This window comes from Didymella exigua (assembly GCF_010094145.1).
Source record: "Didymella exigua CBS 183.55 unplaced genomic scaffold M421scaffold_21, whole genome shotgun sequence".
NCBI lineage: Eukaryota > Fungi > Ascomycota > Dothideomycetes > Pleosporales > Didymellaceae > Didymella > Didymella exigua.
Window position 1 is genome coordinate 406,485 of NW_022984795.1, and position 12,198 is coordinate 418,682.

Genomic DNA, 12,198 nt, shown 5'->3' on the forward strand with positions numbered 1-12,198 from the left:
CTGCAGGCTCGAATCTCGAAAGTTGGGAAGAAGTCACTCGATATTTCCTGATATTTCACAGCCGTCCACTCCTATCCCAGCTCATGGCACGCCTCCTCGGACTTCCTCCGTGTCTTCTCAACCACATCCTCGACTTTCTGTCAAGGAGAGAGCAGCATTCCTTGGCACTTACGTGTCAAACAACCAGCAAAGAAGCGACCCCTCGACTCTATAGAGATCTGAGATTCGCAGCCACTGGGTCTGGATCATGCGCTCGAAAGCTTGCACTGCTGCTTCGCAGCCTTTTGGAAAGGCCAAACTTGGCGTCCTATGTTGTCTCAATGCGACTGCGGGGCTTACAGCTATGCTGGAACATATGCAATCCGTGGCTGGGGAAAGGGTCTCGCTACGTCAAGTTATGGGGTCTTGACGACTGCCCGACGCTTTCCAAGGCGCAACTCATTCTTGTTACGAACATGCTGTACCAGTTTGTCGACGACGGCATGCAGCAATCACACCCACAGTTCCGCGGACGATGCGCTGACGCTCTCGCCACGCTCGTCTTGACGCGTCTCACTGACTTGCGGTATCTGGATATCGGAGAGGGATTCCTGCGCCACTCGCTGTTCTTGCCGCAGCTTCTGAAGAGAACGGACTATCTCTTCCCGAAACTACGTCGAATCGTGCTCGGAGACAAGGCGATCGATTTGAGGGCCAGCGTTGCGTACACGGACCTGCATCTCATACGACCCGTCTTCTACTCGTCGACAATATCCGAGTTGGAGTGCTCCATGACACAGCCATGGCGCTTCCAATGGACCGGCTCGAAGACACCGCGCAGCAACACGTTGACATGCCTGACCTTGTTTCGAACCAACATCAGTAGAGCCACGCTTGGCGAGCTGCTCTCCGCTACTCCAAGACTGAAGTATCTCCACTTTGAACACGAGTTCGTGTTCAACGCGGCTATGTCTACTGCTCCTTTGCTATCTCCGTATCTCGGCCTCGACGAACTCAACACAGCGCTGTTCCCAGTACGAGACAGTCTGGAAGAGTGCCACTTGATACTGCGCCTCGGTCCGGGCTCCATATCCACCACGGAGTATCCTCTCGCCAGCATACCGTTTCCGGCCGTGCAAGGCACCCTAACCATGCTGAAGTTCATGCCGCGGTTGAAAAAGGTAGAAGTGCCCATGACAATGCTGCTAGGGTGGTATCCCGATTTCGCCGCCAACCTGGACGAGGTGCTTCCCCACGGGATCATCCACGTGACGCTGCGCGACGACCTGGTGCGCTACTGTCCGTGGGTCGCACCGCCGCACGCGGCAAAAAAAGTCTCCCGCATCGCAGCGTACATCCAAGACCGAGCCTTCCACGCCTCGCACCTCCGCTCGCTGAGCGTCCGTCTCACCTCAGCCAAGCGCTCGCTGGCGCACGCTGTCGCTGCCTTGAATCATGCCACTGCCGGCGGGGGATGCACGACGCGTCTCGCGCGCGGCAGGAAGTCAGAGACGTATGGCTGGCGGTTCGATAAGCCACCAAGCCCAACGAGCTCGATCGCGTCCTGTTCCGCGGCGAGACGGAGACAGGACAGTGTGTTTCGCCCACCGTCGCCGCGTTTCGGGGACGGCTGGGACGCGGACTTCTTTTGAGCTGACGCCGAGGCCCTGCGCTGTGGCGTGGTGTGAGGCGGCAGGAAGATACTGGGACGAGCGAGTAGTGGTCGTGGAGGAGCATGACTGGCGCGGTTCGTGGACGTGTGCTGAGTGGATTAGTACTGAGGTCGAGGTGCGGTGGCGGTGGTGGGTTTAGTGCCAGTAAGCAGTGATTGTAGTGGGCTGCAAGTGTAGCTGTAGCAGGCTCAGTATCAACATCAGCCAGCATCAGCTAACATCACCCAACATCAGCTAACATCACCCAACATCAGCTAACATCACCCAACATCAGCTAACATCACCCAACATCAGCTAACATCACCCAACATCACCCAACATCACCCAACATCACCTATAACGTTCAATGGTATGTCAGCTTTGAGCAAGTATGAAAATAATACATGACCACATATTTCACACTTGCAGGTGAGATTAGGAAGCCCAACAACACGCAAGGCGTCCCGGCGTGCTGGGTAGAATGCGACTTTTACTATTCCCAACAGCGTCATACTAGAAAGGCAATAATCCTACATGGCACCAAATCCTACACAGCACTAAACCCTACACACATCACTAAACCCTATACACATCACTAAACCCTACACACATCACTAAACCCTACACACAGCACTCCGCAGGTTAGAGTGAATTGCGCAAACTAGACGGGCGTGACGCAGCTACGTAGACTACTAGGACGCTGCGGTTGCGTAGCATTGCTGCAGAGAACGGCAATGGAGCTCCACTGTGACTGTATCCCTCCCGCCGCCGTTGGCAACGCCGAACATGAATCACTCGTCTAAATCTCCTCATCAGCGCTCTTCTTCTTCCGTGAGCGGCGCTTCTTCCTCGCAGCCTCAACCACCCCATCCGCCGTCTCCTCAACCCTGCGCTTCTTGTGCTGCCTCTCAGGCTCCTCCTGCTGGCCGCCGAGCAGCGTCTCAAACCCGCCCTTGGGCCCGTCCGCGTCGCCAAACGTCTCCTGGCGCCACTGCCGCAGCCGCGCCTTCTTGCTGAGGTGCTTCTTGTCCTTTTTCTTCTTCTCGGGCTCGCGAAAGGGCGCTAGTTTCTTCAGTCCCGCAAAGTCGTTTAGTGCCGCGTCCGAGGCGAGAAGGATGTCGCGCGCCGTCAGGCCGAAGGTGGTTGGGGAGGTTTCGCGGTAGCGGAAGCGCGCGGGTGTTTTGGAGGGCTTTGCGGCCAGTGCGGATTCGTACTTGAGGTTCTCGGAGACCAGGTTCTCAATCAGTCGGCGGTCGCGGCGCGCGGCGGATTTGGCGTCGGCTCGTGCTTGCTTCCGCGCTTTGCTGGATGTGGCTGTTGCGGTGTCGTCGTCGTCGGCGGCCTCGTCGTCGGACAGCGTGGGCGGCTCCGCGGCGTCGTCTGTAAAGTCGGGGATCAGGTCTTTGATGTCGATGTCGTCGTCGAACTTGGGCTTCTTGGGCTTCTTGCTCTTCTTGCTCTTGCTCTTCTCGCTCTTCTTGCTCTTCTCGCTCTTCTTGCTCTTCTCGCTCTTCTTGCTCTTCTCGCTCTTCTTGCTCTTCTCGCTCTTCTCGCTCTCCTCGCTCTCGAGCGCGGCGTCGCTGTCGAGCGCGGCGTCGGCGTCGTTGTAGTACGACTCGCCGAAGCGCTTCTCCATCTCCCGGTCCCACTGGTCGTCTGACCAGTCTGCCTCGAGCACGTCCTTCCAGTCGTCCATGTTGAAGTCGCGCCCGCTCAGGCCGCCAATCTGGCGGATCTGCTGGACCTTGGCCTCCATCTCCTCGACCTTGAGCTTGCGCAGGCGGGCGAGGTCCTCCTCGCGTTCTTTGCGCTCGGCTTCGCGCTTGGCGCGCGCAATGTCGCGGGCTTTCTTCCTGCTGTTGCCGTCGTCGCGGCGGACGGTTGTGGCGGCGACGGCGTCGCGGGCGTAGGTGGTGAGCTTCTCGTTGGTGCCGGTTGTGTCCTCAAAGTAGGTGTTGTATGCGTGCTCGTACGCGTCGATGGCGGCGTCCACCTCGTCGTCGTCGGACTCGAGGGGCTGGAACTGCGTCTTGTCGGCGGGCTTCCAGGCGCGCGACTCCATGTAGTTGGACAAAAAGAGCTCCGGGTCGTGGTCGGCTTTGATCACGTCCTCGTGGGTGAGCTTCTTGCGGTTCTTGTTCGACGGCGCGGGCCCGGGCTGGTGCTTGGCGACCAGGAACTCGTCGTCTTCGTCGTCGGCGGCAGCGTCGACAAGACTCTTCCGTATGTCCTCTTGCTCCTGCGCATATGTCCTGGGCGGCGCGTCGTCTTCGTCGTCCCCAGGGAGTCTGCCCTCGAGCAGGTTCTTGGTGTGGAATTGGCGCAGCGTCATGGATGCCTCCTTCTTGGGCGCGTCGTCGTTGTAGAAGGTGGCGTCGTCGGCGTCGTAGAAGGTGGCGTCCTTGTCGTAGATGCGGGGGTCTTTTGATCGGAGGGCCTGCAGCGTGGCCATGAGATTCTCGTCGAGCGCTTCGGTGAGCAGTTCGGCGTCGTCGTCCTCCTCGACGCCCTCCTCCGAGTCGTCGTCGTCCTCATCTTCGTTCTGCAACGCCCTGCCTTTTCCGTACTTTTCCTCGACTGCACAGAGTTAGCCGGTGGGCGTGGCGCAGGGAGACGTATGCTCACGTCGGTGCTGCTCGGCGCGCTTCTTGTTGTGCTCAAAGCGGCGGGCGTACTCCTCGTTGACCTGCAAGGCTGCGTCGGCTGCGTCGGCCGCGTCGCCCTCCGAGTCCTCGTCGTCGGTGTTGTCGAGCAGCCTGGCCTTCTTCTCCGGACGGTCGGCGACGGGGGGGTCGCCGTTCCGTCCGCGCTTGCTTGCCGAGGACTTGCGGGGCATTTTTGGTGTTGTGAGCACGGCGCTGCGAGATGCTCGAAATTTCGCAGCGCAAGCGGCGCGCCAAGAGTTCGTTTTACGGTGGGGACCGGTGCGAAATACCGCAATTAGGTCGGTCGCGCCGTGCCAGGGGGGTCCAGGGTCTGCAGTGCCGCCCGGGCGTCGTGGCCGGTCGGCATTACGCGCCATCACGAGCACCGCACCCCCGAGTCGCATTAGCAGCGGCAACAGCATCAGCAACAGCATCAGCAACAGCATCAGCAACAGCAGCGGCAACGGCATTAGCAGCGGCAACAGCATCAGCAGCGGCAACGGCATCAGCAGCGGCAACGGCAGCAGCAAGCGCGCTTCTTCGCTGCCATGTACCATCTCCCCGCTGTCTGCACGTCTTGAGCACCTCGCTTTCCACTCCCCTTGGGCAGATTCTCCCCGCGACAGGCCGGCGCGATGGCTGAGCACGAAGCCCGACAGGCCACCCTCGAGCCCGTCTCGCGGCCGCTGGCGCTGATGTAGGTCGAAGCCCCGTGACGCGATGAATGCAAGACCGTCGGCTCACCGAGGCAGCCCCGTCGTGATCAAGGAGGCCGCGCTCGACTCGCCGACGTTCCGCGCGACGGCGGTCCACTTTGGCGACCAGATGGAGCTCGTCGAGCGCTGGCTCGACTCGTACGTGCGCGCGACCTCGAGGCTCGCGTCGGAGCTCGGCACGCTCCAGAGCATCGTCGACAGCTACGTGCAGGCCTCGCACCCGCCGCTGCAGCTGTCGGAAGCCATCATCGACCACGACTACACGGTGCTCGCGCTCAAGCGGTTCGGCGAGGGCGCGCGCGAGTACTGGAACAGCACCTGTCGCAGCCTGAAGAAGGCCGAGACGACCGTCTGCGAGCCGATCCGCGCGTTCCTGGCCAACGACCTCCGGGTCCTCAAGGAGGCCCGCAAGAACCTCGACGCCACGCAGCGCGCCTTTGACGGCGCCATGGCGCGCTATGCCGGCCAGGTCAAGTCCAAGGAGCCGTCGTCACTGCGCGAGGACGCGTTCCAGCTGCACGAAGCGCGGCGCGCCTACCTGCAGGCGAGCATGAACTTCTGCATGCTCGCGCCGCAGGTGCGTCTGACGCTGGACAAGGTGCTCGTCGACGCCGTGCACGAGCAGTGGCGCGACATGAAGACGGCCAAGGACGCGCCCGCCAAGGCCTTTGCCCTGGGCAACACGGACATCGAGCGCGTGCGCGGCTGGCGCAGGGAGATGGAGAACGGCGAGCGCGTCTTCAAGCGCGAGCTGCATCTGGCGCGGCAGCAGGTCGAGCACGCCGCGGAGCTGGCGGCGCGGCCGTCGCGCGACCTCGACGGCTACGCGGCCTCGACGGTCGCCTACCTGCGCAACCCCGGCCCGTCGTCGGCCGGGCTGCCGTCGCCGGCAAACGCCGACCCCGCCGGCGAGAGGGCCGAGAAGCAGGGCTGGCTCTTCCAGCGGACCATTACGGGCAAGCCCGCGCGCACATACTGGGTGCGGAGGTGGTTCTTCGTCAAGGACGGCATCTTCGGCTGGCTCACGCAGGGCACCCGCTCAGGCGCCGTCGAGGAGTCGGAGAAGATTGGCGTGCTCCTGTGCGGCATCCGGCCTGCGTTCCAAGAAGAGCGCCGGTTCTGCTTCGAGGTCAAGACCAAGGACACGACCATTCTGCTGCAGGCCGAGACCCAGTCCGACATCACCGAGTGGATAGCGTCCTTTGAGGTCGCCAAGCGCAAGGCCCTGGAGGATACGTCAAACAGCGTGGCGTCGCAGGGCGCCGTCGACGCTGCCTTCTCAATCAGTCCGCCCGTCGCGCCCGAGTTTGCTGCCAAGACGTCAGAAGGGCACGCCGGCCATCCGAGCGACGACCTGGGCGGCATCGACCGTGCAGAGACGTCCCTCGGCATACCTGGAGGCGAGGCGTCGCGTGGTGCGAGCGTGGATCTCTCTCGGCGAGCCACTGGGCTGGACAGAGATGGCGAAACGGGCCGGCGCGACCACGCTGCGCGAATCATGGAGAAGCTTGACTTGTCGCGCAAGTCGACAGCCGGGCCACAGCTCAGCGGGAGCAACCCCTCGTCCGCCACAGGCGGCATTGCCAGCCTCATCTCCGCCAGTCTTGCTTCGGCGAGCCACAACATTGTACAGGTCGGGCAGATTGCCGCTCCAGCGCCAGGCCTGCCAGACACACGACTCGTCATGGGCCAGACGCTCCCGTACACCAGTCTTTCGCCGAGCACGCTCGCCAACCCACCTGCGCCGACCAACCTCAGCAAAGCGGCAGTGGCCGTCAGCGGAGAGCGGGGACTCGGCATCGGCAGGTCTGGCAACATGCCTGGAGGTCTGATGGCCAACCTGTGGGGCTCGGTGAACTGGGGCTACGTGAACAAGATTGGCAAGCCCGAGGAGCCGGGGACGCGCGACCGCAGCGTATCCGGGCCGCCGAGCCCCACCAAGTCGCCTGGCGAGCCCCTCGAGAGCAAGTCCGGTGCTGCCAAAAACCAAGAGGCATCGCAGACGGCGCCGCCTGCGCCCCGCGCACATCGCAAGACCATCAGCCTCGGCGGTACGCTGAGCCGGCCCACCGTCTCGGAAGAGGGATTCCCCAACCACTACCCGGCTGCACTGAGGATGCAGGATGCGCAGTTTAGGATTCTCTTCCCCACCGTGCCTCGCGCCGAGAAGCTCGTGCTCGTCTTCCGCGCCGTGTGGAACCCGACTGAGCAGCAAGAGTTCCCAGGCCGTGTATATGTGACGACGGACGACATTTACTTTTACAGCAACCACCTCGGTCTCGTGCTTGTCACGGGAATCGTAATGGGCCAGATCGATGAGGTCACTGCCGCGCCCGGCAAGGACTGCGATTTCCTCTTCCTGCACTTCAAGACTGGCGCACGAGAGGATGGCGCGAGCAGAATCACCGTCAAGACCTTCCTCGAGCCCCTGAAGCTCTTGGAGCGGCGGCTCAACTTCCTGGTGCGCAACGCCACGACAGGCGAGCACGACCTGGAGCAGGTCATCAAAGCCCTCATCAGGATGGAGACGGACGACAACCACCAGTCGTCGGCGGGCGAGGAAGGCTGGGAAGAGGTCTCGCCCGACACGCCGCACGACCAGGGGTACGGCGGGAAGAACATCAAGACCAGTCTTCGCATCGACGGCAATCTCTTTGGGCCGTCAGGCGTCGGCGCCGGCAAGAGCACGGCCAAGTTCAAGCTGCCATCGCAGCCGGTCGTCTTCGCCCCGGCTGGTATGACGTGCGTGGCAGTCGAGAAAGAGTACGACATCAGCGCAAAGGGTCTCTTCCACATTCTGTTTGGCGACAAGAGCGCAGTCTTCCAGCTGCTGTACAGGGAGCGACTTGCAAAGCGCGTGGTGCAAGGCCCATGGACCGCGACCGACAAGACCCGCCAGCGCCGTGACTTTGAGTACGAGATTGTGCAACCGCGCAACAAGGGCGCCAACCTTGTCATCAATGACTGCCAGGTCATCGAGGTCATGAACGACCATCTTTGCTACGTCGTGTCGGACAGGAAGACACCGTGGTACCTTCCAGGACACGAGCGCTTTGTGCTGCTCAGCAAGGTCGTCATCACCCACGTGTCCAAGGCGAGGTGCAAGCTCGCTGTTCACACCAAAATCGACTGGAAGCGCAACCCGCGCGTTGCGAAGAAGCTCATTGAGCGCCAGGGTCTGCAAGACCTGGAGCTAGAGGCGCAGGATCTTGTCGATGTGGTCAACGATCAGGTCGCTCGCCTTGGACACAACAGAAGCACCGCAAAGGTCACAAGCATCTTTGGGCACATCGGCCTGAGCACGCAGGCTGTGCAGATGAACGCAGGAGACATACCGCCGCCGAACCGCCCGCGCAAGTTCAAGCTGCGGCCCACCACGACAGGCTCCTTTATTGCGCAGTACGTCGGCAATGTCATCATCAGCGTCCTGTCGACTGTCATGAGCTGGGTCCTGGCCATGTTTGCAGGCGTCGTCAGTGTTGTCTCGGCACACAAGCTGCTCGTCGTGCTGCTGCTCGTGAGCGGAGGCGCAAACTTCTTCTACACCTCGAGGGGCAGCTGGGCATGGTGGAACGAGCGAAACGCCGCAAGCTACATGTCACGACTGGGTGTGGGGCCGTCGACGACCATGACACGCTCAGTCTATCTGCGCGACATTGCCGAAGCCTTTGCCAATCCCAACGACACCGGCATCGAGCCTGCGCTGCCCACTGGCAGCATCGCAGACAACAGATGGTAAGTCGTGTATGTTTGTTGTGCCCGCGCGCTCGCCCTGCTAATCCGGTCCAGCCACCAGACCTTCAGCCACCTCCTCGACCACCCGTCCTCGTCGTCCCCGCCGTCGTCCTTGTACGACCCGACCACGCACAGCACGCGGCGTCTCGAGCGCACGCGGCGCAACCTAGGCGTCCAGCGCCACGACCTGCTCGTCGCGCTGCGCGTGGTCAACAGGATCGAGCGCGAGGTCGTCGAGGCCGAGTACGAGCACTGGCTGCTGGACGAGACGCACAAGTGCGCCCGGGTCGGCACCATGCTGGACGGCTCGAAGAAGCACGACCAGACTGTGCAGGCGTGGGTCAACGGGTACTGTGGGGATTGTGAGGAGAGTCTTAGTCTGGTGAGGCAGGGGAGGAAGGGGTTGATGTGATCGAGGGGGAGGATGGGGTTGATGTGATCGAGGGGGAGGATGGGGTTGATGTGATCGAGGAGGAGTTTGGGTTGCATAGCGTGGCGTTTTTGGCTTTTACTGCTAGCTGTAGATGGACGGTTTGCACGTACGTCTTTGGCGAGTATGGGATAAACCTTCACGCTCTTGCGCCGCTGACAAGCGGTGGACATTACAACAGTCGCCATCACGGCCCTCCCGTCGTGACCGACTCCACCAGTCTCCGTACCGTCGCAGATCCGAAGACGCAGCGTGAGAAAGCCCACGTCGCATACTTTTAGTCTGCCTCATCAGATCCCGCTCACACAATGGCCTGCTGTGGCCTGCGGCAAGCCGTCGTCCGGCCCGTCGAGCATCATATCGGAACGAGCGGTGAAAGTGGTCGGCAGCACAGCACACGGCCTCTCTGCGAGTAGCACAGCACACGGCCTCTCTGCGAGCATCACAGCACAAGTTTTCACCCCGAGAAGGCGTTCGCATCAGCCAGCACGAGTCCAAGCAGACAAAGGCACTTTTTATTCCAATCTGTTTCTTTTCTCCTGGCATCTCCATCTTCACCCTTTGCTCCTCGCCACCCATCCTCTCGGCATCAGCGGTACTACACACCGTCAGCATCGCGCCTGCTCGCCACACGGGGAAACAAACCTTGACGAACCCAATATCCGCCGCCTTCTCCCGGAACGCTTGGCGGCTCATGTTCAGCCCGTACTTTCGGATCAGACCTGCGTGCTTGCGCGAGCCGGTTACCACGCTGGAGGCGTTAGTCGGTATCGGCGTTGGAAGGTAGATGGGCAGTCGGTATTCGCGGAAAAGGAAAGGGGAGGGGTGCAGGAAAGGAAAGGAAAAGAAAAGAAAGGAAGGGAGGGGAAAGGAAAGGAGAGGAAAGGAAAAGAAAAGAGGGACAAACCAGCTGCGCGAGCCCTTGCCGTAGGTGCGTGGGCGGCTGTACCACACGGATTCGTGGGACATTGTGGATGTGGATGTCTGGCTGGAAGGGAGGAGTGTCAGCGATGAGAAGCTGGGCGGCCGAGGGGCTTACGCTGGAGAAGAGTGTGAGGTTCGAGTTGTGTTGTGCGTTCGTTTCGAGGGGTTCGCTCGTGTGTGTGCGAGGTGTGGTGAAGATGTTTAGCACCGTGATGGACCGAGACATGCGGGTACTCTACCCGCGCCCTCGCCCTCCGCCACTGCTACCGTAATTTCTCATTTACAAAGCCCGGGTACGATAAGTTAGATCTAGCTAGAGGACGGTTTTGGCCGGGTACCTACTATACTGCAGAGAGGGTACCGTGGGTAAGGGGGTACTGTAGACGAGAGTTTACGAGGGGGTACTGTAGAAGAGAGTTTACGGCACGATAGCACGGCGATAATGCGACACGACAGGCGATATCTCAATCGATCCACACTTGTACACTCTACACGAAAATACCAGACTCCGTCTCACACAGACAACCCCATGCTTCGCCTGGGCGGCATGTTTGAAGGTCTTCTTGCATATGCGTGGGGCGTTGTAAGGTAAGACTCAGAGGAACTGATCATGTCACAACCTCGGAGGTGCACTCTGGCGTCTTTCGAGAACACAGAGGCCTCTTGCTCGCTCTCGCAGCGCGAAGTGAGTGAGTGGGTTTTTGTTCTGCGGTGGTTGAGTGAGCGGGGAGAGTTGAGGATGGGGAAGTTAGTGCCTGATAGTGCGACCGGGCGTGTGATGGCGTTTACGATGGGAGTTTGGGAGTTTGGGAGCTTGTAAAGATTATGATGGCGGAGACTACGGCTTTGTGAGTACGAGTACAGGACGGCGGTGATCCAAGAGTCTTTTAACATGTTAGACAGAACATGCATGGACTGGTTTGGTCTTGAAACATGTGTAATGCTGCAAGGCTGGAAGACGCTAGCCGAGTCATTATGTCCACGCCGAAAGCAGATCATCTAGAGCTCAACTGTTTGCCATCGCCATGCCGCCCACCGCACGACTACCCACCGCCGAGTTTCGGTCGCTGCTCCTCGCGCCTATCCGCGTACGGTTGCGAACGCTACATAGCTTCACCCATCCTCAATGCGCCCGTATCGCACTGCACCGCGCAGCCCCGGCGGCGACATGCCTTGTCCAGCGCCGCTCGCTGCACCTCTACAAGACAGCTCGAGCGAAGACAGCACTGGGCATGCACAAAGTCCTCGATTTCGACCTCTACAAACCCAAACCGCCCAGCGAGTCGCCTCATAGAGTAAACCTTGTAAAGTGGCAGAAGGGCAGGGAGCCGGAAGTGCTCAAGAAGAACCTCTCTCTGCAGGAGCTCTACGAGCACGTCTCGCCCGGCAACTTCCTCTTCCAGGTGGACCAGATCCCGAGGAAGCTGGAAGGGAAATTCGAGGCGATCCGCGACCAGAACATCGCCGCTGAGTTCAACAACTACGCCATTGGCACGGCACGCTCAGAGGCAGAAGTCTCAACCAAGAACGCACAAACCGACGGCAAGCAGCTCGGCGCTCTCAAGAACATCATCATGCTCCTCTCCAACCCGGTCTCGTACAAGCCACTGGTGCTGGACAGAGCGTACCAGTTCATCGAGCTCGGCTCGCCCGTCGAGTTCCGCATCCGTCTGTTCGGCTCAGCGGTCGCGGTGAAGAACAGGGGCAGGACTCTTGATCCCGAGATGGTGCCGTGGCTGCAAGACCATTTTCCACACATGAGGCCAGACTTTATACTCAAGGCCATGCCCGAGGGCTCCGTGTACCTCATCGAGCCGGTCACAGACGGGCGCATCATACAGTTTGTGGTGTGCAAGGGGGCCAAGGAGATGCCCAAGCTCAATCTCACAACGAGGCTGTTCAGAGTGCAGGGAGCGGTGGAAAAGTCACTGCCAAACAACCCCATGGCGCAGCGCTACATGCACAACAAGGTGAAGAGGAAGGGCGGCTTGATAGGTGGAGGAGCGCGTCCGAGGGAGATGACCGAAGACGAGAAAGAACGGCAGAAGCAGATTCTCGAAGCTGCCAAGGAGAAAAACCTGGGACGTCTGACCATCCCTGCGCGACTAAGCAGAGAT

General features: G+C 60.6%; 5 protein-coding genes across 5 annotated transcripts; 3 read left to right on the top strand and 2 right to left on the bottom strand.

Annotated features, from left to right (window-relative positions):
• Window positions 1-455: 455 nt before the first annotated feature.
• Window positions 456-1,631, top strand: M421DRAFT_6934 (uncharacterized protein; the record flags this gene model as incomplete). The annotated part of the gene is made up of 1 exon (XM_033596599.1): window positions 456-1,631. One exon carries the CDS (start codon window positions 456-458, stop codon window positions 1,629-1,631), a length of 1,176 nt encoding a protein of 391 aa, XP_033446926.1.
• A 467-nt stretch (window positions 1,632-2,098) lies between these two features.
• Window positions 2,099-4,301, bottom strand: M421DRAFT_422650 (uncharacterized protein). The gene has a single exon (XM_033593234.1). It carries the CDS (start codon window positions 4,081-4,083, stop codon window positions 2,431-2,433), a length of 1,653 nt encoding a protein of 550 aa, XP_033446927.1. The 5' UTR covers window positions 4,084-4,301; the 3' UTR covers window positions 2,099-2,430.
• A 610-nt stretch (window positions 4,302-4,911) lies between these two features.
• Window positions 4,912-9,139, top strand: M421DRAFT_67136 (transcription factor SipA3; the record flags this gene model as incomplete). Its single annotated transcript, XM_033596377.1, has 3 exons — window positions 4,912-4,973; window positions 5,029-8,727; window positions 8,782-9,139. The coding sequence occupies 3 exons, from the start codon at window positions 4,912-4,914 to the stop codon at window positions 9,137-9,139; spliced, it is 4,119 nt and encodes a 1,372-aa protein (XP_033446928.1).
• A 607-nt stretch (window positions 9,140-9,746) lies between these two features.
• On the bottom strand, window positions 9,747-10,126 carry M421DRAFT_6937 (ribosomal protein S14; the record flags this gene model as incomplete). Its single annotated transcript, XM_033596602.1, has 3 exons — window positions 9,747-9,755; window positions 9,803-9,908; window positions 10,065-10,126. 3 exons carry the CDS (start codon window positions 10,124-10,126, stop codon window positions 9,747-9,749), a joined length of 177 nt encoding a protein of 58 aa, XP_033446929.1.
• Window positions 10,127-11,106: 980 nt separating this feature from the next.
• Window positions 11,107-12,012, top strand: M421DRAFT_23458 (uncharacterized protein; the record flags this gene model as incomplete). The annotated part of the gene is made up of 1 exon (XM_033588432.1): window positions 11,107-12,012. A coding segment is annotated over one exon (906 nt), but the record flags the coding sequence as incomplete, so codon positions are not given.
• Between the last annotated feature and the right edge of the window lie 186 nt (window positions 12,013-12,198).